The sequence below is a fragment of the Salvia splendens genome, chromosome 21 (genome assembly GCF_004379255.2).
Source record: "Salvia splendens isolate huo1 chromosome 21, SspV2, whole genome shotgun sequence".
In the NCBI taxonomy this organism is placed as follows: domain Eukaryota; kingdom Viridiplantae; phylum Streptophyta; class Magnoliopsida; order Lamiales; family Lamiaceae; genus Salvia; species Salvia splendens.
Window position 1 is genome coordinate 22,571,757 of NC_056052.1, and position 27,708 is coordinate 22,599,464.

General features: G+C 37.4%; 2 protein-coding genes across 4 annotated transcripts; one reads left to right on the forward strand and one right to left on the reverse strand.

Moving 5' to 3' along the window:
• The first annotated feature begins 10,455 nt into the window (after positions 1–10,455).
• LOC121783688 (S-type anion channel SLAH3-like) lies at positions 10,456–12,989 on the forward strand. Its single transcript, XM_042181835.1, has 5 exons — positions 10,456–10,523; positions 10,623–10,735; positions 10,818–11,129; positions 11,458–12,228; positions 12,387–12,989. The coding sequence occupies exons 2-5, from the start codon at positions 10,631–10,633 to the stop codon at positions 12,786–12,788; spliced, it is 1,590 nt and encodes a 529-aa protein (XP_042037769.1). The 5' UTR covers positions 10,456–10,523; positions 10,623–10,630; the 3' UTR covers positions 12,789–12,989.
• Positions 12,990–24,298: 11,309 nt separating this feature from the next.
• Positions 24,299–27,401, reverse strand: LOC121783421 (probable membrane-associated kinase regulator 6). Of its 3 annotated transcripts, none has more exons than XM_042181487.1 (3): positions 27,332–27,401; positions 24,713–26,764; positions 24,299–24,623 (listed from the first exon to the last, which is right to left on the reverse strand). In XM_042181487.1, the coding sequence occupies exons 2-3, from the start codon at positions 25,347–25,349 to the stop codon at positions 24,616–24,618; spliced, it is 645 nt and encodes a 214-aa protein (XP_042037421.1). In that variant the 5' UTR covers positions 25,350–26,764; positions 27,332–27,401; the 3' UTR covers positions 24,299–24,615. The 3 variants fall into 3 exon arrangements, with proteins under 3 accessions (XP_042037421.1, XP_042037422.1, XP_042037420.1); XM_042181488.1 differs by lacking the exon at positions 27,332–27,401 and having other exon boundaries at positions 24,713–26,557; positions 26,667–27,205; XM_042181486.1 differs by lacking the exon at positions 27,332–27,401 and having other exon boundaries at positions 24,713–27,205.
• Positions 27,402–27,708: the final 307 nt, after the last annotated feature.

Genomic DNA, 27,708 nt, shown 5'->3' on the forward strand with positions numbered 1-27,708 from the left:
TTTTTTTAATTTTTTTTACTGTATAAATACTCCTATTTCATCCTCATTACACACACAAACACACATCTATTCTTCCCAAATCATCTCCATTTCATCTCCAATTTTCATCAACGGGTTTGGCGACTGGGGGCATGTACAATGTCTTGGGTGGTTCCGGTTTCGGTTTCGGTTCCAGTTCATCGACGCCGGGCACCCAGGGCTCGTCAACGCCGGCGGGGTACCAACCACCCCATTTTGAGGTTGATGCATACGCTCATCCTTCCGCCTCGAGGTATTCGCAGGAATTATCCCAAATTCGGGAGGATTATCAGGATGAACCCACTCCGGAAGGAGGACGAGGCGGAGGAAGCTCCAGGGCATTCGACGCCGAGGAGGAGGGGGATGTAGGCCGACATCCGTATAGCCGCAAGGACACGATGGCTGTGTACAACGCCTGGATCAGCGTCTCGTACGATCCCATCACCGGGAATCAACAATCCTGATAAACTCGTGGTTTAGCAAGTATTTTGGATGTTTAACGTGAATATTTCAGTGTTTTGTAGCGTATTACTTGAGTTTGCATCCATTATCCACTACTTAAGTGTTTTGATGAGTTTGTCGAGTGTTTGGAGATAAAACAGGTGAAAATGACTTGAAAACGAGCTCGAAGCTGGATTACAGAGACATCGCCCGACCGGGCGTTTGTGCTTAAGATAAACGCCCGACCGGGCGTTTGTGCAAAGGAGGGACGGAGTCCAGAGAATTCGCCCGACTGGGCATTTTTCCACGACAGAATCGCCCGACCGGGCTATGTGAAGGAATCGTGATTCTCGAAAGCTCGCCCCGACCGGGCATTTTGGCGACTTAAAATCGCCCGGCCGGGTGATTTTAAGACGAGGTTTAATTGCTATTATTTCCACCCCGGGTATAAAAGGGGACCTAGGTTTTCGTACCCAAGGACATCATACATGCCCCAGAAGCAGCTTTTGAGTATTGGAGAGTAGATTTGAGAGACAAGGAGTCCCAATCCTCAACAAGGTTGAAGACGAAGACGATTTGCCCATTTAATCCACTATTGGGAGTATCTTTATTAGTTTTCCTATGTTTAGTTCACTTTCTATGGATTTATCTTGCGAATTTGAGTTGAATATGAGTAGCTAATTCTTTTATAGAGTTTTGGTGAAGACTACAATGAACGCTTTTGATTAATTCAAGGACTTTTGATTACCCATGCTCTTGTGATTTCTTTGTTTCATTCTTGTGCTCTTTCAATTCAATTGCTTAGCTACCAATTGAGTTTGTTGACCTAGTTTTGAGTAATCGAGAGATACCTAATTAGGATTGATAAAAGAATGAACAACACCTAGATAATTTGCATTCGAGAGAAGGAATTCTAGAGTGAGGGCTTGAGCCTTTTATTTTAAGGAGTTAATTGTGAAGTATTAGAAGGAGACTTCAATATTAATGGTTAATCAACGGGTTAGGTGCACTCGAGAGAGGGCTTAGCCTAGACTAGCGGCTTTCCTAGTAATCCTAGAGACTTCAATTGGGTAATCGAAGTTGTTGAATTGTTCACATTGTGTTCGTTGTAGTTGGATCTAAAGCTCTACTTCTTTCTCTTATTTGAAACCTATCATTTGTCGCGTGCTTTTAACTTGTTTATGTTTAATTGTTTTTCCAAGAATCAAACCAAACCTTTGAATCATCTAGATAGTAGTTAAAATCGGTCCGTGGTACTTGAGTTTATACATTTTTGTCTCTGTGGGATACGATACTCTTGCTTGCTTTGTGCTACACTAGCCCCGTACACTTGCGGGATTTTCTTGTGTTAAAATAAGTTGAGTCAAATCCCGGAAGTGCTTCTGGAAAAAGGTCACTGAGGCCTACAATGAGATTAAGCTGAACGGGTCCCACCCTCGCACATTGAAGATGCTCCGCGCTCACTTTGACCAAGTCAGAGAGGTCAAAAAATTATGCGGCATCTACAAGAATGAAGCGGCTCATTACCAAAGCGGAGCCACGGGAGCCGACATTCTGATATCGGCTTTGCGAGTCTATTTCGACGACACCGGCAAAGAATTCAGACATGTCGATGTTTGGGAGGCCGTCAAAGACGAGGAAAGGTGGGCCGGCGGTGTCTAGTCCAGCACGGGCTCGACCTCGAAGCGCACGAAGCACAGGGCGGGCGGCCAATACTCGTCTAGTAGGGGCGGTTTAGGCAACGCCGCACAAGAGGTAGCCTCTCAGGAGGTTGAGGGCACGACAGACGATGCAGGGGGTTCCTCCCGTGGGCGCCGTCGGCCGCAAAGGACCAAGGCAGTGAAGGCGGCTAGAGGGAGGAGGGGCCGAGGCGAATCAAGCCAGGTGGGCTCCCAAGGGCCGCCCTCCTCCTTAATGTCCATGTACTTCACCGCCACGATAATGGACACTTCCCGCATGACACCTGTCCAATTTCAAGCCCATCATGCAGGCATTGTGTATCTGGCGGGACAACTTGGTATTTCGCCTCCCTCGGAAAATGATTCGCCGGCGGAGTAGTTTTTATAATTTCTATAAAATTGTATTTTAAATTATGTCTTTTTTTATTTATTTTGCCACAAATTTAATTATGTAATTTTTTTAGGATTTTAAGTTGTAATTTTATTTTATTTAATGAAGTGTGTTTTTATTAATTGAATTTGTTGGAAATAAAAATAAAAAATGAAATTGAATGAATAGTTAAGGAATGTGATAGTTAAGAGACGGATAAGAGATGGAGGGTTGCAGGTTCTGTCTCTTAGTTAAGAGATGGAGTGAAAAGTATAGTGGGGCCTATGAATAATTAATAGATGGGACGGTTAAGAGACGGATAAGAGACAACGTTGCGAATGCCCTTAGTATGGAATAATAGAGCATATACTTGTAATAAAGTAGCCTAGCTAGTTTGGACAAATAATAGAATGTGACAAAAGTCATTTAAAAATATCTTTCAAGGTTGTGGTAGAAGTTTGTGATCCATATTTCGCTCAGCCTAAACATACCATATTGTAATGTCTCTTAATTTAAAATGATAAAATAAACGTCTTAGTAAAGTGGAAAAGAAAGAAACAAACTATGCAAATTGGAAAAGAAAAAAGAAGGTAATGACACATGAATTGAATTTTTCCACATCAGATTCACTATGATTTGTGGGATTACACGCAAAACACCACTTCCCTTTTGCCGATTTCTTACACGTGTCATTCTTCCAACTAACCCAAACGGCCAAACGTGACTAAAATAAAAGTTCCAAATACATAAACACTACCTACACCAGAATTTTTTAAAATAAGAATACTTGGGGTGGTCATTTATTTGTTATATTAGATTATTATTATTATTATTATTATTATTATTATTATTATTGTATTAAATACAAGGGTAATAATGATCACAATAAAGGGATTTTTAAAAATATTTTTTATAAATAAAATGATTAGATCCAACTTACTAATTGGATGTCTTAAGGGATATATTTACACGCATGATAAAAGTGAAATATTTTATATAGGCAAAAACCTCGTTTCTCTTTCATTCCTTTTAGGACTAGTGACACTTGATTTATTTTAAAATGGAGAATTAAATTAATAAAATTTGTGGATCTCCAAGGATATGACATGAACAGAGTTTTTCCATTACATCCCCATTTAATTACTGCTCTAGATTTGGGAAATCCAAGCTTCCACTAAATTTTTGAAGACTGATAAAAAGCATCACTGTTTGAAAATAAAAATAATGTCAAATTAGTGTGTATTGGTAGTGTGGTTAACGTCTGATATCAAAGATCTTAAATTCGAGTTCACCGTAACACACTTTTTAAATTTCTGTTCATTTATCAGTACGAAAATGTCTAAATACTTCCTCCGTCTCGGAATAGGAGTCCTATTTAGTTATGACACAAGTTTCATATATATTAGTGGAATATGAGTCTCATTTACATATATATGTTTTATAACAAAATGTGAGTGGAATAAGTTGGTTGAATGTATGGCCTACTTACCATTTATAGTAAAAGTGAAATAAGACTCTTATTATGGGATAGACCGAAATGACAAAATAAGACTCTTATTGTGGGACGTAGGAAGTATCTTTTTAGTGTGGTTTCAAAATTATTTATCTATACTAGATAAACATTTATGTGCAATCAATTGCAAATCACACATATGAGATGCTATAACACAGAAATTTAAAGAAAATCATGGTTGGAATCTGTACTAAAATATTTAACCTTAGAAATACAAATTTAATCACTAGTGTACTATTTTAACATGGCCTCCCTAAATTGACAATGACGAATTCAGATGGTCAGAGGAGGTCATTTGACTCCACTCTCCGGCACTGACCCATGAGAAAAGTAAATGCTTCCCAACCCTTCAGGATTGGGTTCATTTTCGTGCTTCATTCATCATCTATCACTAATAACGACCTTCTTCACTTTGTCCAATTCTACGAGTTCAGTATCCTGCATCCGTTACTATAAACATATAAGCGGGCTCTCAACACATTATTGTACATGAAATTTAGGTCCAACAGAATGGTCCGTTAAATAAGTAGGTGCCAAGCTTGGCAAAGCATATAAAAAAACATTGGTTAATGCTTTAGACAGAATAGTGGTCCAAAAAAGTATTACAAATAACGAAAAGGTATAAAGGGCACATGAAATTTATAATTTTGAATGAAAATGACAGCTATCTTTGGGCCAAGTTTTCTTAATCCTAATTATGCATCTTAAACTGTGCTAAGTTAGACTTGTTAATTAATCATGTGCAAATCTCGTCATGCTTGAAAACTCAATGTCACTTTACTTTTCTTTCATAGTTAGTTGGGGTTTTGTTGGCATTCAAATATGAGTGACATTTCCTGTCTAGTTTCAATTTCATATCACTATGACCTGCTCCCTAGCCAACCCTCACTTCTGATAAATCGATTTTTGCAAAATCAAATTTGGTCGGATTATGGACCCAAATTTATACAAAAATTATGTAAGATACTTGCAAATTCAATAATATGTAATGCATGCACTAAAAGATCTGGCATAACATTCATTCCCTTCCCAAAAACCCCTAAACCCCCAGAAATCTTGGACTGTTAACAATGTCCATGACGAGCTATTTAACGATATATGTTTGTCTTCCATCATTGAATTACAATGACGGGATATTCCATTTGAGCGTTGGGTCAATTTAATTTCTGTTGGTTTCTGGGATTACAAGAGATAAAAGTCGGGCGTAATACAACCCGAACAAGGAATACAAAAGAAAACTGAACTGAAATTACAACGGAAAAGAAAATCGAAACAGAAGACCGTAAAAGTGTTTAGCCGAGTCGAGGTGTCCTCTTTCCGTAAGACGAGATGCGCCCGGTAGTGCTATTCGGATTGACTTTTCGTCCTCAAAGATAAAACGGCTACGTCTCTGGTGAAGCAGCACCGCAATCAACAGAGTTCCAGCGAACTGGATAGAGGAGAGGACAGAGAGTGCTCTTCGGATTGACGTTTCGTCCCCAAAAATAAAACGGCTACGTCTCTGGTGAAGCAGCACCACAATCAACAGAGCTCCGGCGAACTGAATAGATGAGAGGACAGAGCTTTCGACAGAAAAACAATGCAGAGAGAGGGAGAGAGCTTATGCTGTTATGCTTGTAAATATTGTGTCTAATGCAGTGGAATGACTAGCCTATTTATAGGCCAAGCCTGGTGCAGGGTCAAGCAAGATTCGTAACCGTCGACGGTTACGAACTGGATAGATGAGAGGACAGAACTTTCGACAGAAAAATAATGCAGAGAGAGAGAGAGAGCTTATGCTGTTATGCTTGTAAATATTGTGTCTAATGCAGTGGAATGGTTAGCCTATTTATAGGCCAAGCCACCATGCAGGGTCAACCAAGATTCGTAACCGTCGGCGGTTACAAGCGTGTGGCAGGAGTGTGTCTTTCGCGTGTGGAGCGTGTGGTTTTCTCACGTGACAGCTTTGACTGTGCCACGCTTGACGATGTGTCAAGCCACTTGGATTGCTGACTAGACCACCCAAAGACCAATTGCCAAGATCGGGATCGGGACCGAGGCCCGAGGCCCGCGAGCTCGGGCGGGCGGGCGGCGACGCGCGCGTGGGCTCTTTCACCCATCTTGGTCCACTATAATTATTAAGTAACATAAAGTCACTTAATTTAAACACGTTAAAAGATGTGTCACTTCTCCAATGTGAGATAATTAACCCTAGTTAATTATTCCCTTAGCTCAAACTCAAAGCTTTAATTAAAAAGCTAATTATGCTCAACTTTAATCCACTATTTCTCACTCACCGGAAATTGGATTTGAGAAAGTGAATATACTACATTTATCTACGTAAAATGTAGATCGACGCTATATCATTTAATTTCACAAAATTAGATTTCTCGTCACATTTATTATTTAGTCAAAATCCATTGACCGTGCATATTTATTCCATGATTTCTACAATTTCCCCTTTTTCGCTCAAATTCATAACTACATTACTCGAGGTAATGAAGTTAATTTTTCAATGTTTTCCTTCCTAGAAACACATGAACTGAAATATGTGATATAATTATTTGCTTTATATTTCTTATCCATAATTTCCTTATGACAAATTTGCAACCAAACAAAACACTCACTAAAATTATAAGAGTATATTCTCCGCGGTTGTAAATTTATCATGAGAAGTGCGATACAACAATTCTCACTAGTAAAATCCCTCAATTCATATATATGAAAAAAAAAATTTCTCCAATTTTTTTCCACGGGTAACATTATCGGATGAATATGAAAGAGTGAAATCCCTTTTTATAGATAATGATGTAAAAGAAATAAGGAATTTAAAGGATGAGAATTTCCATAGTTTTATGATAAATTCACACACACCCCAATTCAATTGATTCTATTTCTCTGTGTAACATTTTTGACTTAGATGAGCTCTTGACATTGAAAAATCCCTTATCAATATAAATGGGCGTGAAGATTGAGTTACAAGTAGTAGTTGGGCTTAAGCCCACCAAGATAGGGCTTTCAGAATACAATAAATAGGCTCTTACATTTTCCTACAAAAAGTATTTGGGCTTTTCTATAGTGATCGTTGCCGTACTCCCATTTAGGCCCACGATGAATATAAAAGCTTAATTACTTATACAGCTTACATTTTTCTCTTTATAGCTTCCTAATTTTTCAAAATACCAAAGAGTATTTTTTAAACGAAACATCATGCTAATTGGTAATTGGTGTTTCAACGAAGGTGATGATTTTGGTTGTTGTGTCCCTAAATTGGCTGCATATTCATCTAATATTACCTCATAAATTATTTTAGTGGAGGCTATGCAGATGGTGTTATAATTAGCTAGGGGAATATACACATGATCATTCTTTTAAATTTATTTGGATAAATTTATTAATTAATTTCAATTAAACGAGGGGTGTAGGGGTGAAATATTACAATCATAATTATTTTGATTATTCTTGCAATGGAATTTCTGTACTTATTGTTTGATTTCGTTTTATCATTTCAGAAAAAAAGGCTAATAATTCATTTTCTTTCACCTTTTCCATTTAACTCGAAATTCATTCTTTGAATAAGAGAAAGTGGCCACTATTATAACTTAATTTATTTTATTTTATTTTATTTTAGGCTGCTGGATCTAACCTTTTTTTTTTTGCATCAGACCACATTAAACCCTAAATACCAAAATACAAAAAATTTAGCGGTGCAGTACGGACTCAGCCGACATTTTCCTCCACCAATTACCAATTAAATTTAACTGGTCAAAGATAAGACAAGAATCACCAAACTTGTCTCCTAAAACTTACTATAACTATAATATAAAGTAGAATAATATTAAATTAGTAATAGTAAGCACTAAGCAACACTTTCAGATGCAACTTGCAAAGTGATCAACCAAATTCTGAAAATTCAATAAATTCTTAAAGCATCCTTTATCATTTTCTTTTCACACACATATATATATACTAATAAAATAATATTTTAGAATGTACTATGTAATAGTTTCATGACTTCATCATCCTTTATAAATGGAAATCCAGTTCACATTAGATTTGCTTACCTTTTTGGCATATACGCATGCGAGTTGGGTCAATTCTTTAGGTGTTAATTCGTTCATGCATATAAAAAGAGTTCACTTTTGCATCACTCACACACCACAAGGCCAATTTTTGTGTTTATTACTACAACCTCACTTTTCTTTTCCATTTCTTTTCGTTTTTGTTTTGGTACATATGCTCGAGTCAAGAAAATGGCGAGCAACAACAGCAGCAATATAGAACAAAACATTACCGAATTTTTGTGTTTTATTAAAATTCCAAACAAGATTTAGTTTCGTAGCTCGCAACAACAGTAAAAACTTTAAAAAAAAAATTGTGCAAGAATAAAAATTCTAAGGGGATTTAATTAGTTTCGTGGCTAGCAATGACTGACAGTAGCAACAGTACAGAATAAAAACATTGACAAATTTTTGTGTTGTCATATATAATTAAAATTCCAAACGAGATTTAGTCTAATGAAGTGAAATTTGATAAGGCCCATTTTAATGTAAGTCATGAAGAAGAAAAAACAAAATTCTCTTTGTATTGCTGAGCTGAACTTCATCTATTACAGTTGTAATGTGGTAAGGACAGTACAATTGGTCCCAAAAGATGACTGCCTTCATTGAATCATCAATTGGTTCATTTTATTAATTCAAAACATAATTTTTTGGAATAAAATATCAAGAATTGTAATAGTGGACGTGTAAAAGGAGATAATATGTACCACGATGTTGAGTTCTTTTTGTTAGTTTAGAAATCTAGATAGGATATCATTTTGTGGGTGCGGAAGCGACTAGATTTGCTAAATATGGGAGTGTCTATTTTAACCTTTCTAAAATTTTCTTAAGTTTATCCAAAGTTTTCAAAATATTAATTTTATTCATCTTTTAAATTAGTATCAATCTATCCCCGAATTAAATTTTCGTGTATATGTAAAAGTTATTCTTTTAAATCAAATAATAGTAGTATGTGTTAAAGGTTTCATATTCAAATCTCGTCAATCTGGATTTATTATTATGTCACACATGTTTTTCAAGTGTCATATGAGGCTATTCGGGTTAGTTAACTTAATTTTGTATATATATGTTACTTCAAGTGTAGCTTTCATAGGATTTACTATTAAATGATCTTAGATACGATGAGATTTTATCAATTATAGTATTTCTTAATAGTCCTACTTGTTACGCGGAAAATAATTTCTTTTTGTCGATATTGAAGGCAAAGAATATTATCGAGAATATAGAATATGGTTTGGTATCATCCCCATGTGTATTCGAATGGATTCACACACTTAAATCATGTTTTATCGATACTCTTAATCAATCATAAAATTGTTTTATATTACTTCGCATAATTTGTTAGGAAAAACTGGTTTGATAATTTTTGTTGTTATGAGTTGAAAAGGAATTACTACTAATTAATAGCCTAGATCCTTTACCCTTCTTTGCAATTGCACTAGAATACGGAATATTACAAAAGTAAAAAATGTTTCAAATTTCATCTAAAAATAAATAAATTACAACTGTATATGTATGTAATCTGTCTAACTTTTTCTGCATAATTATTATGGTGTTTGCTACAATTCAAATGTAATCTGTCTATCGTTTCTTCATAATTATGGTTTTTATCATAAGTCAAATGGTTCGGCGCAGACTGATAATGAATTGGAAACTTATCACGCCGTACATATCATGTTCCATTTAGTTTGGTTCTCTCATATACTTTTGACTCTTATGAACTATTTTTTGAAATTATTTTCTCCAACAATTTCTTCTGCTTTCTACTTATAAATTTGTAGGTTTTCAAATTTAGAGATGTTACAAAATGATGCAAGCTAATTATTACTATTTCATTAAAAAAATATACTCCCTCCTATCCCACAATAAAATTATACTCTCTCTGTCCCATGTTACTCGCACTTTTCATTTTAGGCAGGGATTATTTTTTAGTGTAATTGAATTAAAATTTTAAGTGTAATGAGACATCACTTAATAAAGGAGCTCTTAACTTAATCTAACATATTGATTAAATATATTAATTCTAACTTAAATTATAAATAGTGTAAATAATTTGTGACAAGCCGAAATGGAAGAGTGCAAGTAACATGGGACGGAGGGGAGGGAGTACTCTACTTTCATTATAAACTAAGTAATATATAAAAGTGATACTATATTCCATTAATTTTTTCAACCAACTTTCCTTGTGTCGAGTCGAATGTAGACTCTTATTGGAGGACGAAGGGAATAGTGTATATACCATAATGTCCCTTTTTGTGGGATAGAAATAGAGTTGTGGGGCTTTTATTTGAATATCTTGAGGGACAGCAGCTTCCAAGAAGATTGCTTCTCTCAATCTAAAAAATTCTATAAATACGGCCTTATTTCTTGACGGCTTCACTACAACATTGCTTCCTTGTCTGCGACTGCTTTTCATTATTCGCCGCGTATATATGCTTTCTTGTCTGCAAAAGAGATCAAAGGTAAGCTTCAAAGATTTTGCAGATATCATACATGTTTAATTGATTTAATTTGTTAATATAAGCCTTGCATTAATGTGATATTGCATTTTGTAAATCAAGGGCTTTAAATGTCTGCGAAGGAAGATTGCCGTCACCTCACACTACCGCCGTTGATTAAAGCCATAGCTGCAAATGAAGTGGACGGTTTTGATGAACCCAAACCATCAGTTTTCGTAAGTACTAATAAATGCTTCATATTGGTATGTGTTAAGTTCAACAGGAAACTGAGATTTTCCGTTTAATTTTTAATCTCAGATGATCGAAGCAGCAAATATGGATACTAGAGATCGTTCGATCTCCATTAGTATGCCGCCTTCTCCACTAGGTGAGGCCAAAGGGGCTAAATTCCATTCTCAGCCAATGCCCAAACCTTCGGCAGTGCATCCGGTTTATGACAAAAGATTCAACTCTTTCAAGACATGGTCTGGCAAACTCGAAAGACAACTCTCGAATCTACGTGGCATTCACCTAGAAACTGAGCCATTGCCGGCACAAGATTGCTTTGAAAATGTACCCGTACACAGATATTTCGATGCTTTGGAGGGCCCAGAATTGGACACTTTACGGGTATATCTTCCTCAAATAGTAGAAGTGTTAATTGATTTGGAAAGTTATTGATAAATTCAATATGAGATATTCGCACGTGAATTATATTTATTGATAAATTCAATATGAGATATTCGCATGTAATCTGTGTTTATTGATAAATTCAATACTAGTCTGTATGATATTTACACGTGAATTGTCTCATTTTGGAAAATGTAATGCGAAAAGAAATCTTGAATTGTTTTACTGTTACAAATTAATTTTATGATGGAGTTTCAAGGGGTGATTGGTATCTCACTTTAAAACAAATGAGCTCCCGTAAAATAACAAGTAATGTTGACTATTGCAGGCCTCCGAGGAAATCATTCTACCAGAAGACAAGCAATGGCCATTCCTCCTCCGGTTCCCCATCTCCTCCTTCGGTATCTGCCTCGGCCTCGGGAGCCAAGCCATAATGTGGAAGAGCCTCTCGTCCTCCCCCGCCACCGCCTTCCTCGACGTCACACCTCACATCAATCTAACAATATGGGTCATCACCGCAGCCCTAACCCTCGTCATCGCCATCATCTACGCTCTAAAACTGATCTTCTACTTCGAGGCCGTCCACCGCGAGTACTGCCACCCGGTCCGCGTCAACTTCTTCTTCGCCCCGTGGATCACCCTCCTCTTCTTAGCCCTCGGAGTTCCGCCCTCAATTGCTCAAACGCTTCCCGCGCATTTGTGGTACATCCTCATGGCCCCGATCTTGTGCCTCGAGCTCAAGATCTACGGCCAGTGGATGTCCGGCGGCCAGAGGCGGCTGTCCAAGGTGGCCAACCCTACCAACCATCTCTCCGTCGTGGGGAATTTCGTCGGGGCTTTTCTTGGAGCGTCGATGGGGCTTACCGAAGGTCCTATTTTCTTCTTCGCCGTCGGAATGGCGCATTATATGGTGCTGTTTGTGACGCTTTACCAGCGGCTTCCGACGAATCAGACGCTCCCGAAAGAGCTACACCCTGTTTTCTTCCTCTTCGTCGCCGCCCCCAGCGTCGCCTCCTTAGCTTGGGCTAAGATTCAGGGCTCCTTCGACTCTGGCTCGCGCATCGCCTACTTCATCGCCTTGTTCCTCTATGCTTCGCTGGTGAGAACTAAAATAAATTTAACTAAGACAGCTGAAATCACTATATAATATAAAAATAATATTTAATATATATAAATACTCCTACTGAAATCATTGTATAAGAACATTTTTTTACAAGATTTTGATGTCTAACTTTTTATTATTGGTTTGTTTTTAAGGCGGTTCGAGTAAACTTTTTCAGAGGGTTCAAATTCTCGATGGCGTGGTGGGCCTACACGTTTCCAATGACGGCGGCGGCGCTAGCGGCGATCAAGTACTCGGGCGCGGTGACGTGCAGAGCGACACAGATAAAGGCTGTGATGCTCTGTCTCGTGGCGACGGTGGCGGTGGTGGCGCTGCTTGTGAACACGGTGGTGCACGCGGTGGTGCACGGGGACCTCTTCCCGAACGATATGGCGATCGCGATCAGCAAGAGGCGGCCGAGGCGGCGATGGTACCACAAGAGATCGGGCAGCTCCGACAGCAACATCGAGAAGTACCTTAAGTTTATCGAAGATGGGAAAGATGTTGAGGCTTCTCTTCATTCTTTCGCTCAACTACTACCCAAGAATGAGATTTGAGCATGCTCTGTTTTTGCTAATCAAGTGAGGATATCTCTGCGATTCGGAGAGATCAATTTCCGGTGATCTTGATTTTTCGTCGCTTCGTTTCAATCTCATTAGTTAAAACCATATTTTGGTTCCTTGATTATTTTGCTCGTGTGTATTTTTCATGTGCAAGTGCATATTTCTGAGTGATGAATGATGAGTTTGTTCAGTTCATTGACTTGTCGTTTAGGATTGCGTTCAATTTTGAGAGCAGCCACTTTATTTATATAATTGAAATTAAATATGCATAAAGCCCAATTCAATGAAAATATAAATTAGAAACAACAGAAACCTGGCCCAAATTTGACATAAACCCAACCCATAATCCACTTAATCGAAGTAACGCGCTTTATAAATGAAACTGATAGTTTAATTAATTTTATAACTTTTGAAATTGAAATACAAATTTGTAAATTTTCAATTTTTTGCAATTATTCAACAATGATTAAAAATCGAAATTAATTATGACAATAAAATCACGTTGTTTCATAATTCATACTAGCAACCGACATTATTTTATTTAACATTGAAAATGAACGGTGTCTATCTGTTTTAAATAGGGGTGGGGATTCGGTCGGTTCGGTTAGAACCTAACCGAATAACGAATCCATTTTTTTCAAATTCAAGAACCGGAACTGAACCTTAGGTCTGTTTGGTTATTTGAGAAACCGATCGTTCCTGACCGACAAGTTATTCAGTTCTACCGAAGGGGCCGAAATTCAGTGACGGACAATAAAAAATAAATTCCATGGGCTGGGATTTGATCCATAATGTTCCATCTTCAAATTCAAGACTTCAAATTGTTAAACATTAAATACAAAATTCATAAATCGTAATCATATATTCATATTGGTTGAATACCGATGGTTTTAATAATAGTTAAACCATAATATCATCACAAACATACACTACAAAATTTAAATACTAAGCGGGTGACGAACGATTCTACTTCTATATGTAGGGTTTTTACTTTTTCATTTCTTTTTTTACTTTTCAAAACTGAAATAATAAAACTAAAATGAATATATAAAAAATTAAAAATTAAATATAAAAAATATCGGTTATTCGGTTCTAACGAGAACCGGGATTAGCTTAAACCTACTAACCGAAATCAAACCCTAACCTTATTTTTTCGGTTCAAGATTAATCGAGAACTGAAAAAATAGGGTTCGGCTCTCGGTTAACCAAGAACCGAGAACCGTTTTCTCAGACCTAGTTTTAACTAGCTTTGTTCGATTCAAGTCCAATCCCACTAGTCCATATACAAGGCCACATCCCACCGACGTCCCCCGACCATTGGTATATTAAAATAATTAAATTATTTTATTATCTTATAAATAAAAATCTATAATGAGCGAAACGACATTTATATTTAGAATAACCTTTAGATTTATGTCTAAGAGCATCTCCAATGCACGGATGTCCCACTCGGACTTCCACTAGGACTTCCCAAAAACACCTCCTGCCAAGTCACTAGGACTTCCCCTGCACAATCCGCCCTTCCCTCTAGGACTTCCCGCAATAAAAAAAAATCACAAATTCACAAATAAAGCAATTTACGTTTACGGAAATAAAATTTCAACACGAATACGAACGGGAAAAATTAACAACTTCATTAAAAAAACATAAATTAATAAAGTAATTTACGTTTACGGAAATAAAAGTTCAACGAGCAGTATATATAGAGTTTTAAAAAAAATTAATACCGGACGTCCGGGTCGGACGTCCGACCCACGCCACAATGGCGGACGTCCCGGTCGCCTGTCGCGGATGTCCGACCGGACGTCCGCCATTGGAGATGCTCTAAGTACCTAATCATTTGGTTTCGGGCTATGTGTGAAATTAAGGTTTATATACACATCTATGTCAAGATCTACCATGAAAACCTTAAACAATTTCCAAACTCATTTTCAAACCAATTGATTATTGTTATGGACCCTTTAAAACAAAAGGTGTTTGATTAATCGGATGGTCTGAACTATGTAAAACAAGAAAACATTTTCCACATATATGCTGTCTCGAAAAGCATAATGATAAAAACTTTAGCCAGCTATTTCTTGCGACACGAGGTACAAAACAATGTTTCCATTTCTGTACAAATGTGTCTGATTGCCTATGGCCTGAGCCCGGATGCATTTCATATATTCCCCTTTTTAATCTTAGGATTTTATTTCAATTAAATTTATATATGGGGCCAATAAGGTAATCCTACAAAAAAATTTAAAAGATTTTTGGATAATATTCATTATAAATCAGGTATATATATTTCAGAAATGCTGGCAATCCATCAAGATGGATTGAAAATGCATTATGTTTTACATATATGCATAAAACTGTCTCTGAGCGAGGATAGAAATACATGGTTAAATTTGAATTGTTGGTTCAACCCAAAATCATATCGGCGGTTTTGGCTTTGGAACCATGATCGTCTATTAGGGGTGAAACTGGACCAGAACCAATAGGCAACATGTTCTGCCGATTTGGTTTCTGATCCAAAATGTTTGGAATCGCAATAAGCATTTAATTGTCGTTTGACTTAAAAATTAGAAGAAAAAATGAAAAAAAAACTAGGCGAGTAAACAAAAACTTTAGAGAAGGTAATAAGATAGGAGTTACTATTACATAAGTATTTTAATTAATTGTATATTATTTTTTTATGTAATTTACGATAAATTATTTACACAAATATTGTGAAGGAGAAATTGGGAAAATTGTCCATCTCCAGAAAGAGAGATAAAGACATGTAGTTTAGACGTGTAGACTCATTAAATCCACAAAAATAAGCAGAAAAAAGGTACATAAACACAGAATTAAAAGTACCAATGATTTTGACATTAACCCTTGATTATAATTTCGAGAATGGATAATGGGTGTTGATTTTTGTCATAAATTTATGAATGCACTTTATTTAAAAAGTAAAGAGCGAAAATGACAGATAATATTATGCGGCAGAAAGCAATTTCATATACATTCTCAAATTTATTTTCCGCAATTCTTTTTTTAGATACTTTAATCATGCTTTCATCGTCATGCCATAGAAAGCTAATATTTCTTTAATAATTTAATTCAAATAGCAAATATGTAAAGATAAATACAGGTTTTGGCGTTACTAGTACTAGTTTATATAGATAAAGGTGGGATCAATAAGTTTTATTAATACTTCTTCAATAATTGTTTTTATCATAAAATTAATATTGTTTATTATGTTGACGCTGTTTGCATATGTTGTGTGTCGATAAATTTTTAAAGGAGATAGACGAGGCTGATATTGTTATGAGATTATTGTTTGTTAGTTGATTTTTGTAAATTGTTAGCTTTTGTGTTGTGTGGGTTTAGGATTTATTAATGTTTGGATTATGTTTTGGTGGAGTATAGTAATCAGATTTTAACAGCTTTACAGTATTGAAAAATTAATAAAGTAATTTAATGGATTTTAAAATTAATTGGGCTTAGTTAGCTATGTTGCTCAACATACCCCAATTCCTCACACACGGCCCAAAGGGCCACAAATCTATATGAATGTTTATACACTCATATAACTATAACATTATATTACTCCTAGTACATTAGTTTGTGATAGTTGTTGATCATTTTAATAAAATAAAGAAAATAATTTTGGTCATGGATAATGATGGCGTGAGGAGGCAAAATCAGAATTTATAATTGTAAGAAGAGAAAGTATAAAAATGAGATTAGCAGCGTATTGATAGCACGCGAACCAAAAGTTAAAGATTAACTTTTGGGAATTCCTGCCGGCCATGGCCATGGTCTGATTTTCATGTTTTATTCCCTAAATTCTTCAACAAAATTAAAAAAAAAAACAGATTAACTAACTTGTTAGTACTACTTTGGTTAAATAACACAATTTGTCTTATAATAATAATAATAATATAAATTCAATGTTATAAAACTTTATAATAAATTATATTTTTGAATCTTTAATTAATGATGGTTGGGTTGACACTTCTAAAGTATCTCAAAAACCAATAAATTCTTGGCTTTTTTTTCTTTTTTAGTAGTAGTACCCCTTTGTTAAAGTCTTAAAGATATGGATTTTGAACCTCAATTCCTTTTTGTTTCCTAATCTGTTGGGTGGCGACACATTGCATACAAAACTTTCATATACTCCTATGACTAATCTTGCTAGTTGCTACTGAATATGCTATTACAATACAACTGAAAAAAGCCAGTTAGAGAAATTACAGACATATATTCCCTAAATTTATATCTACAGTAAAATAGAAACATCAGGACCTTTGAGTAATAAAGTAGGTATTTTTCAGGCCAAATGTCTTAAGTCGAAATATCACTAATGTCTCTATAAATTTTAATTCGACATGCCTGATTTTTCAAGTGTACTTTGACTGAAAAATAGCATTGATATGTAATTAAGCTTAATATACAATTAAGTTAGTCAAACAACAAATTTCTCATAGTACTATTATTTGATCCCCAATTTATTAATTTAAAATTGTTTATTATATTGTTTTCCGAGGATTGGTCAAACTGACAAGACAAGATGATGATTCGTACTGGTACATTGTATGAGCATTAGTAAAGTAGTACAGTTTTCATTCAAAAATAATTATAAAAGGTCAATTTGATAAACATTTATAGTGATTTTATTTTTTCTTATTTATATCCGGGAAACTTTTGCACACTTTAACAGTTTAACTTGTGAAACAACCAGTGTATTCAATTGAGGTAGGAATAAGAAAGTAAGTATTCTTAAGTAACTATTCATTATCTAATTCATTTATCAAAGTAGCACTCAACTTTAGTTATTTGTTTCAAGGTGTATGATCAAATATCACTTTTGTATATTATTTATCAAATACTACCTTTTTACAATAATAACTAATAACTAAATATTGTTAGAATGGAAAGATTTCTTAATATCAATCACGATGATTTGGAAATCAATTTAGAAGATTACAGAAGATTGATAGCATAATTGTAGGAGAATAGAAACCTTCCTTGTATATCAATGTATCAACCTCTATAAGAGGATTATTGTACAATGAATAAAATACACAGTAAAAAGTATCATCTTCTATGTCCCTAATTCTTCTAGTATCGGTTAACATGGTACCAGAGCAGGATGTTTTCCTGTGACTCAGAGAAATCTCATCATCGTCTATACCTTTCCCGACCAAATTGTAACCAAAACCTGTGAAAAATCAGTAAAAGGATGTCAGAATCCAATGAACACAAAGAGATTGTTACCGACAGAACAGAGACAGAGCAGTTTGCAAGGATGTTTGCAAACTTCATGCGCAGCAGTTTTGCCATGACGAACACAGCAGATGCCAACCCGGAACCGAACCCACCACAGGAGATCGTGGTGGACACCAAGCCGTTGGATATCGGCTACAAACTGACCAGCGAGAATTACTCGTTGTGGGTCGTATTGATGGAGAGAGCCGTCAGTGGCAGGGGAATGATCTCCCACCTCACCGGGCATCCCGCTCCTCCGTCGAAGACTGATCCAGCCTTTGCACGGTGGCAACAGGCGGACCATTGCGTCTTCACGTGGTTGGTTCAAAATATGGAACCAAAGATAGTAACCCGAATCTCCAAACACGCAACAACCAGGGAAGTGTGGAAGAGTCTAGCCGTGACATACTCCAGCGGTGGGGACAGAATACAAGTCTACGATCTCCGCCGCCGAGCAAGCACTCTGAAACAGAAAGGAGAAACGTTAGAGGAGATCTGGACTCAATTACAAGAGATATGGCTAGCAATCGATCAGAAATCACCAAATCCGATGAAGTATCAGGAGGATGTCGAGATCTACGACAATTGTACACAAGAAGATAGAGTGTATCAATTACTCACTGCCCTAGATGACAAGTATGAAAATACTAAGAGGGAAATACTCAAGATGGAACCGTTTCCCTCTTTGGATGAAGCATACTCCGAGATAAGGAGGGAGGATGCAAGGATGAGGGTCCTTCAACCTGCCTACAGCGAGGAGAAGAGCACCCCGCAGGGAGTAGGTGCCGGACTCGCCGTGCGAAGTAGGCCACCCCAATCTCAAAGAAACGGTGGCGGTGGCGGCGGTAATGGCTGGAACCGACGGACGGACGAAGATAGATCTAAAATGGTGTGTACGGTATGTGGTCGGAAGAAGCACACCAAGGAGAACTGCTTCGAAGTGGTGGGTTTCCCAGAGTGGTGGGAAACCAAATACGGCCGACCACCGCCCCATAACTCGAGCAGAGGAGGACAACCGACGCAGGGGAGAGGCAGCGGTCGCGCGGCGGTATCAGTGGCTGGAGACGGAGCGCCCGCCGCCATCGGGGGCAACACCGAGGCCGCACCAACCCGAGGCAACAGCGGCGACCGGCGACAGCCTGAAGAGATGAACGGAGGAATTGCAAGTGCCAATTTGGCAAATCGGGCGAATGAGGAATCGGCGCCGAAAGGAGGTAACAAATTAGGGCTTGATGCATGTTTGCAATCAAGCCCCTCAAGTTTTCAAGTACCATATATTGAACCCCACTGTTTACCTCCAGATCCCTCAACTTTACAAGTCTTGCAAATTGACCCCAATATTTTCGAAAATAGAAGTAACACCCCTATTTGTCAAAAAGGAGATGATGTCAATTTTATTTCATGTAAGAATCGTTTTGAAATACTCGGAAAATTGTCAACTGCTTGTGCAGTATCTACTTGTGAGGAAAAAAATGACAGGTGGATCTTTGATTGTGGGGCGACGGATACAATGACCTATGATGCCTCCGACATCACTGAACCCACAAAACCGGGGAAGGCATACGTTCAGACAGCCAGTGGAGAGGTGTCGAATGTTGAGGGAGCCGGGACAGTAAACATATCATCAACATTAAAATTGTCAAATTGTCTCTATGTCCCGTCCCTATCACACAAGCTATTGTCGATTAGCCATGTCACCCGAGAACTTAATTGCTCCTTACTAATGCAGCCCAATTTTTGTCTACTGCAGGATATCAGGACGAAGGAGATTATTGGACGTGGCACTGAGAAGGACGGGTTGTACTACGTCGACGAGATAGCTCAAAAAGGAACCGCGTTGCTGACTCACGGGTCTGCAAATCGAGAAGCTTGGTTGTGGCATCGTCGTCTAGGTCATCCTTCTGCAAGTTATTTAAATTTGTTATTTCCCAATTTTTCCAAGAATTTACATTGTGAAACCTGTATTTTGGCCAAAAGCCGTAGACAATCCTATCAGTTAAGTAACACACGGGTTGAGACTTTGTTTTCTCTAGTTCATTCTGATATATGGGGACCCGCACCTGTAGTGGGGGGACAAGGTTTTCGATATTTCTTGATTTTTGTGGACGATTGCACTCGTATGTTATGGGTTTATTTTATGAAGCATAAGTCTGAAGTCGTGTCTCATTTTATACACTTTTGTAAACTTGTGAAAAATCAGTACCAAAAAAATATCCAAACTCTTCGGTCTGACAATGGGGGGGAATTTGTCAACTCGAGTATGAAAACCTTTTGTAGGGATAATGGGATTCTTCATCAAACCACCTGTCCTCACACACCAGAACAGAACGGTGTAGCAGAAAGGAAAAACCGTATCCTCCTCGAAATGACTAGAGCAATGCTCCTTGAATCCCAAACACCGAAACACTTTTGGCCTGAAGCTTTAGCCACCGCAGCCTACCTAATAAACCGTCTGCCTACCCGAACCTTGGGATTTAAAACCCCTCTGGAAATCCTCTCGACACAGGCTAAAATTCCACAACCTTTGACCCTTAGACCTAGAATCTTTGGAAGCTCCGTTTTTGTCCATATTCCGAAACACGAACGTACCAAACTCTCACCGTGCGCTGTAAAATGTGTTTTCGTGGGGTATGGGGTAAGTCAAAAGGGGTACCGATGTTATGACCCCAAAACCAAACGAATCCATGTCACAATGAATTGTAATTTCTTGGAGTCGGAATATTTTTTCCACCACCTTAGTGGTCAGGGGGAGAGTGACAGGATAGAGGGGGAGAGCAGAAATAGTGACCCACTAAGGTGGTTGCCATTACCAAGCTACCTCACCGCGGACCCACCCGAGAAGGTTGTCGGGACCACCGAGCAGGTCTCAGTAGAACAATCCAGCCAACTCAGTGTCGACGAACAAGATCCTCCCCTGATATCCAATGTAAGTATTCTTCCCATCTCTGATGCTGCTAACTCTGATAACTCGTCCGGAACTAGTAATGAGACAGGGGGAGATGAGTCGCAAGAAATCTCCAACAACATCTCCAGTGCTGAGGAGGTTACCGTTGATGAAGATACCGGACGGTACATATTGCCACCACGGGCGAACAGAGGAGTCCCACCAAAAAGGTACTCCCCAGAGAAAATTGGCAGGAACGCACGCTATGCTATAGCAAATAGTGCCACCAGTCACTTGTCGGAGATGGCACGAGCATTTGAAGCTGCACTGTGTGAGGAGGAAGAGATACCTTATTCAGCAGAGGAAGCTATGCGACACAAACACTGGAGAGCAGCCATGCAGAAAGAAATGGATGCCCTAGCTCGAAATCAGACGTGGGATAAGAGCAAGCTACCAGAGGGAGTAAGACCAATTGGTTGCAGATGGGTGTTCACAATTAAAAGGAAACCAGACGGGTCCATCGAAAGGTACAAAGCACGGCTGGTAGCAAAGGGGTACACTCAGACATATGGGGTGGACTACGCAGAGACCTTTTCACCAGTCGCCAAGATGAACACAATTAGAGTCCTTTTATCGATTGCAGCTAATCAAGACTGGCCCCTCTACCAGTTCGACGTCACGAACGCCTTTCTGCATGGAGAATTGAAGAAGAGGGTATATATGGAGGCACCGCCGGGGTTTACACAAGGATTCAAAAAGGGAGAAGTCTGCCACCTGAAGAAGACCTTGTATGGACTGAAACAATCACCAAGGGTATGGTTTGGAAGATTCACTGATGCTATGATTTCGTATGGTTTCCACCAGAGTCACTCGGACCATACGCTGTTCATCAAAAGACAAGAAGGGAAGGTAACCTGTTTAATCATTTACGTAGATGATATGATTATTACTGGTGATGATGCAGAGGAAATCAAGAAGTTAAGAGATAGTTTGTTTGAGGAATTCGAGATGAAAGATTTGGGCGACCTCAAATACTTCTTAGGGATCGAGGTGTTGAGATCCAAAAGGGGGATTTTCTTGAGGCAGAAGAAATATATTCTCGACATCCTGGCTGAAACAGGGCTATTAGATTGCAAACCTCCTGACACGCCAATCGGAGTAAATCATGGGCTGAGGGTCGTAGAAGGTGCTGAACGGGCAGATCGTGATAGGTATCAGCGTTTAGTTGGGAAGCTCATCTATCTCTCCCATACTAGGCCAGATATCGCTTACGCAGTCGGAGTTGTGAGTCAGTTCATGCACTCGCCGCAAACTGACCATATGGAAGCCGCGTTGAGAATTGTGAAGTACTTGAAAGGAACCGTTGGACATGGAGTATTGTTCAAAAAGGAAGGACATCTAGAGATAAGTGGGTACACAGATGCAGACTGGGCTGGCAACCCAGTAGATAGACGATCCACCTCCGGCTACTTCACCTTCGTTGGAGGAAATCTGGTAACATGGAGAAGCAAGAAACAGAAGGTAGTAGCACTATCTAGTGCGGAGGCGGAGTTCCGAGGGATCAAGAGTGGGTTGACGGAATTACTGTGGCTAAGAAGGTTGATGACAGAGATTGGCTTTCAACCTCAGAGAAGCCAACTGTATTGTGACAATAAGGCAGCAATAAGCATTGCTGAGAATCCTGTGCAGCACGACAGAACCAAACACGTGGAAGTCGACAGACACTTCATCAAGGAGAAAATTGAGAAAGGAGTCGTGGAATTTCCATTTGTAAGATCAGAAGATCAGTTGGCGGACATTCTCACCAAAGCAGTCAGTTCTAGGAGTTTTGAAGACGCGTTGGGCAAGCTAAGTATTGGTGACCCCACTACTAAGCTTGAGGGGGAGTGTTAGAATGGAAAGATTTCTTAATATCAATCACGATGATTTGGAAATCAATTTAGAAGATTACAGAAGATTGATAGCATAATTGTAGGAGAATAGAAACCTTCCTTGTATATCAATGTATCAACCTCTATAAGAGGATTATTGTACAATGAATAAAATACACAGTAAAAAGTATCATCTTCTATGTCCCTAATTCTTCTAGTATCGGTTAACAAATATCACTTTTTTATGTTAAAAATATCAACACAAAGATATAAATTTATCAATCTTTCTTGTATTGATAAATTATGTCTTTATATTGATATTTAAATTTAGATGTTGTATTGATATAATTATGTCTTTGTGTGGATAATATTAATACACAGAATTGAAAGTTATTAATTATTATTGTAAATTAGTTAGCACACTAACGCAACTCCTTAGGCAAATATAGACAAATAAAAGGTTGGTCAATTTGAGAGTACATAAGTATATTTTTTTCATTAATTTAAAACGGGACGTTGATGATCGATCACCTTTGTCTATATATATCGTTTAAAGATGATGACATTGAAATTATTACAGAAACCAGCCTTAATAAAGTGATGTTATTCTCAAGAAATATACTCAAGAATTAATTATGGCCCCCACATTTTTTAATTTTTCTCGTATATGATTACAGCTAATCATTTATTTAAAGGCCCACCCTCTAGAATATATACCTATATACAAATATTATATATATATATATATATGTATATATATATATATATATTAATAAAAATTATTTAAATGAGTATTGAGAAAGAATTTAAAATTGAAGAAGGCCCCAGTGATTATCCCTACCTCATGTACATATCACATGCAAGTTGTTGGAACTCAATTCAAAGATTTTAGTATTCCAAATAATTTGTCTCAGATTGTATTTAATTCGAGGGAGTTTGGTGAAGAATTTTTCAAACACGAGAGTTTTGGAATTTGGAGATTAAATTTTTGGATGAACTGTGTAACGTTGAATAGTCGGAAAGTCGGTGCTCACAAATCACACTAATAATATGAAAAATGGAGTATTTGATATTACAAATTTGAGAAATAGTGAATTAGTATCTATATATTTGGATGAGTATGGGAAATAGTACATTTTTGCAAAATATACATCCCCAATTATAACTAACGTTTATTTTAATTAATAAATGGTAATAGTATTTGAAACAATTTTGCAAGTTAAAGTATTATCCAACTATTCATGAACCTGAAAGGCAGTATTTTATTTTTCATAATTTGTATAAAATTTACTGTTGGATTCAAATGATATGTAATCTATGGACTCTTTGGCTTGAGTAATAAATTATACTACTCATCTAAATGCTCCCAACAATATGTCCCCCTCCAAAATCATCATTCATAATTTTATTGAATGGCTACACAGCTTGAGTTATACACTTAATTAAATATATGTCGCAGCTATAATTATGCAGAACCAGTAATCACAGCCATCATAAAATTTAGGATTTACTTATTCTGCCTTAAAACTTCACAAAGAAGAAAAAACTCCCATCTTTTCTGAGTTGGAAAAGGAGAAAATAAATAATAAACAAACCAAATATAATGGAAACACACACAGTGCCGTGAAACTGTGTGAACTACTACTACTACTACTAGTTTCCATGGCTTACAATCTTTGACAGAAACTACTTCCTCTAAAAGACAGATTTCTGCATTATATTTTGTTATGATAATACAAAACAGGAAAAAAAATAAAAAAAGATGAACCACCACCATTCCATTTTATCATGTCTTTTCCTTTTTTTTTGTTGCTTCACTCCTTGTTCATTACATACCTGAAAATTTTCAAATAAAGAATTGGACTCCAAAACAAGATTTCATCAACATTGATTGAAACACGGAATTTAGTGAAGTTTTTAGTTACCCTGAGTTCTTTTGCAGTGGAGCACTGCTTCATAGATTGAGCTCTCCGAATCGCAAGACCTGCGCCAGTTATCATCAGCGGAGTAGGCCAAGCTCGTCCGTGGTGAGGTCGCAGCCGACAGCTCCCAGTTCCGGTTGCTGCTCATTGCGATGCTACTACTGCTATCCCGCCTCTTCCTATAAAGAAGAGGCCTCAACAAGAACAAGACATACTTCTGGAAGAATCTCTTCGACAATCTGTGGCATCTCCTCAACGAGGCGCAGCGCACGCGCCTTGTTGAATGCACCGTTATCTCAGTAGTGGAAGCAGTAGTTGTTGGCATGTAGCAGCCCTCGTCGTCAAACCTGACCATCTTCACTTCCTTGACAAAAAGGGGGACGAGGAAGCCGTTGGAAATGAGCTCATCGGCGTGAACAAGGCCTAATGGGGAGTCCGAGACAGGGAAATCGAAACCAAAATCAGAAGAAACTCGGATGAACCTCTTTGAGGGAGGCAGCCTTGGATCCATCTCGATGAAGGAGGCTCCTTCATCGTGATCGGATGAGATCAACGAGTCCTCAAAAGATGACGGCTTCAAGTTAGCCAGCCAACTGTAGGAGAAACTCTCAATGGAGGGAGTCTGCAAGCTAGCTTCCATAGAGAGAAAAAAGAAGAAAAAGGAAGAAAAAAAGCTCAATTGTTTTTGAAGTGTGTTTAAGGTCTATGAGGCTTATAAGAAGCCTTGCTCTTACATAATGCAAATGTACATGTATTATCAAGTACATATTGTGTTTCTCTCACTATGCTGACAATAATATTTGTGGTGGTCTGACTTGATGACAAGTGTAATTAATAATTGACAAGGAAAGGAAATGGGAGAAAGGGAATAAAAGTATTAGCCCCACAAAGTACTCATTTTTGGGTCTAGATTTCTTCATTACACATTAAATACAAGATAGTGTTGCAAATACACACTGATAAATGCATTTGAAACTAGTGCAGTCACTGACTAATACTGTAATAGACAACCAATATGCATCAAAGGTTCTACTAGACAGTCTAGACTTAGTAATTTTTTCAGTCTATTCATTCACTTATTCTAAGGTTGTTTTCTCTAGTCCTTTAACATTTTGTTGTTTATCATTCTCTCTTTCTACGTGACCATAAAAGTCGCAAGCAACTGTGGAATTTTTGCATTCAACATTCGACATATTTGGCTACTACAGATTCATGAGGTAACAGCATGGATGGAGGATGGCTTGGCCTTATTTGAGGAAATTTAACTAAGTAATTCCACAAATAGAAAGTCTAGTTTGGGCTAAGTATGCTATCATCATATATAGTTCAGCCACTCTGCATAATAAATTCAAGATTGCTTATTTAGTTTGACAGTTACAGAATAGCATTAATAAAGCTAAATAAATCAGAGCAAGGAAACAATAATTCGAGGATGGATAAGATTCGAGTGAAGCCAAATATTCAATCAGTCATGCTGTGGCACATGTTGCCTAGAAGTGGCAGATAAATATAAAAAATCAGACTTTCAACAATACAGAGAGTTATATAGAAACAGCAATAAATAACCAAAACTCGAACTTATAGTAGAAGGAGTACTAAATAAGTGAACTGACTTCGTTCTAAATATCCATCACACATGTAAGGAAATCTAGATATTTGAGTAATATGTTTCATGATGAGAGCTTTGAAATCCAAGGGAAGGCCGGCAAAGAGGATAATCATATCGCGCTCAGCATCATCAGCTACCGGGACACTTGATCGTACTAGGGGAAGGAAATATCAGGAAGTTCTCATGGTAAGGAAGTCTCGGGGCATGACATCCACCAACAACCTGAGTGGTGGTGATTCCTACAATAGTAGTAGCTTTTTTCATGATAATGCTAAAACAGTTGTCTCTTTCGGGCAAAGTCCAGCTATTATTAGAGCGCTCGCAAACAAGTTAGAGAAACAAAAATACCAGACAAAGGTCCCCCCTTGTTGTCTGAGAAAAGGGGAAGCAAAAACCACAACTCAAAGTGACTCGAGGCACCATTGGTCCCCCTTTGACGTTGCTCCCTATAAAATAAAGGTGTAACTTTGAGGAGAATTATTCTAAGAGAAACCAAGCCATAGCACCAACTAGACTAGGCCTAGTGTTGTCCAAGGATGTGAGGAATTTTATCAGGCAGACATGATCTAACTGCAGAAATAATGAAGATACTCTTCAATAATGAAGTAGCAACGAGATCAAGAATAAACATAGACGCCCACAAAGCAGATTCTTGATCTCAAATACAGAATAATTCACAAACCAATGATCAAACACATGGGGGGCATTCATGAAATATTATTTTTTCAGTATAAATTAGTGGAGTAGTAATTATCTAACAAAAACAAGCACAAAAATAATCTTTCATGCAGTAAATACTATCACAAGAAGAAGAGCTGAAATAAGACGAGTCACGATATTGATGTATACGAAAAAACCAAAAACGTTGTTCACAACAAATTGGACAGGATTATATGTGACCACATAATATATTAATTTCAAATAATTGGAGACATTATTATATGGTCAAATAATAATACTATGAGATGTTAAGAAAATTGATTGATTTTACTGTAGATTAACACATATTCTACCTGAAATGATTATAGGTATAATAAGTTCAAAATCTCATCGCATCTAATCAACTCATTTCTCTGAAAAAGATTTGAAGATGTAATTGAAGAAAAGGAAACTTGAAATGAAAAGCTTCTTGAATGCGACTTAATAAAATCAAGTGAATGCGCCTCTCAAGTCTTAAGAGACATTTTTTTATTTCTCTTTTTTTCAAATGCAATTTATTTTACGATTATTATGGTGTGTATGCATTACTTTACTTTAAAAAAAATTATTTTACGGTAAAATGAGTTTTTATTAGATCACTCTTATATGGAGTACTAGTAAAATTATGGGTGTCTGCCTAAATCCCCGCCCTAGGTGTTTTTTTATTAAAAAAAAAGTTACTTAGTAAAAT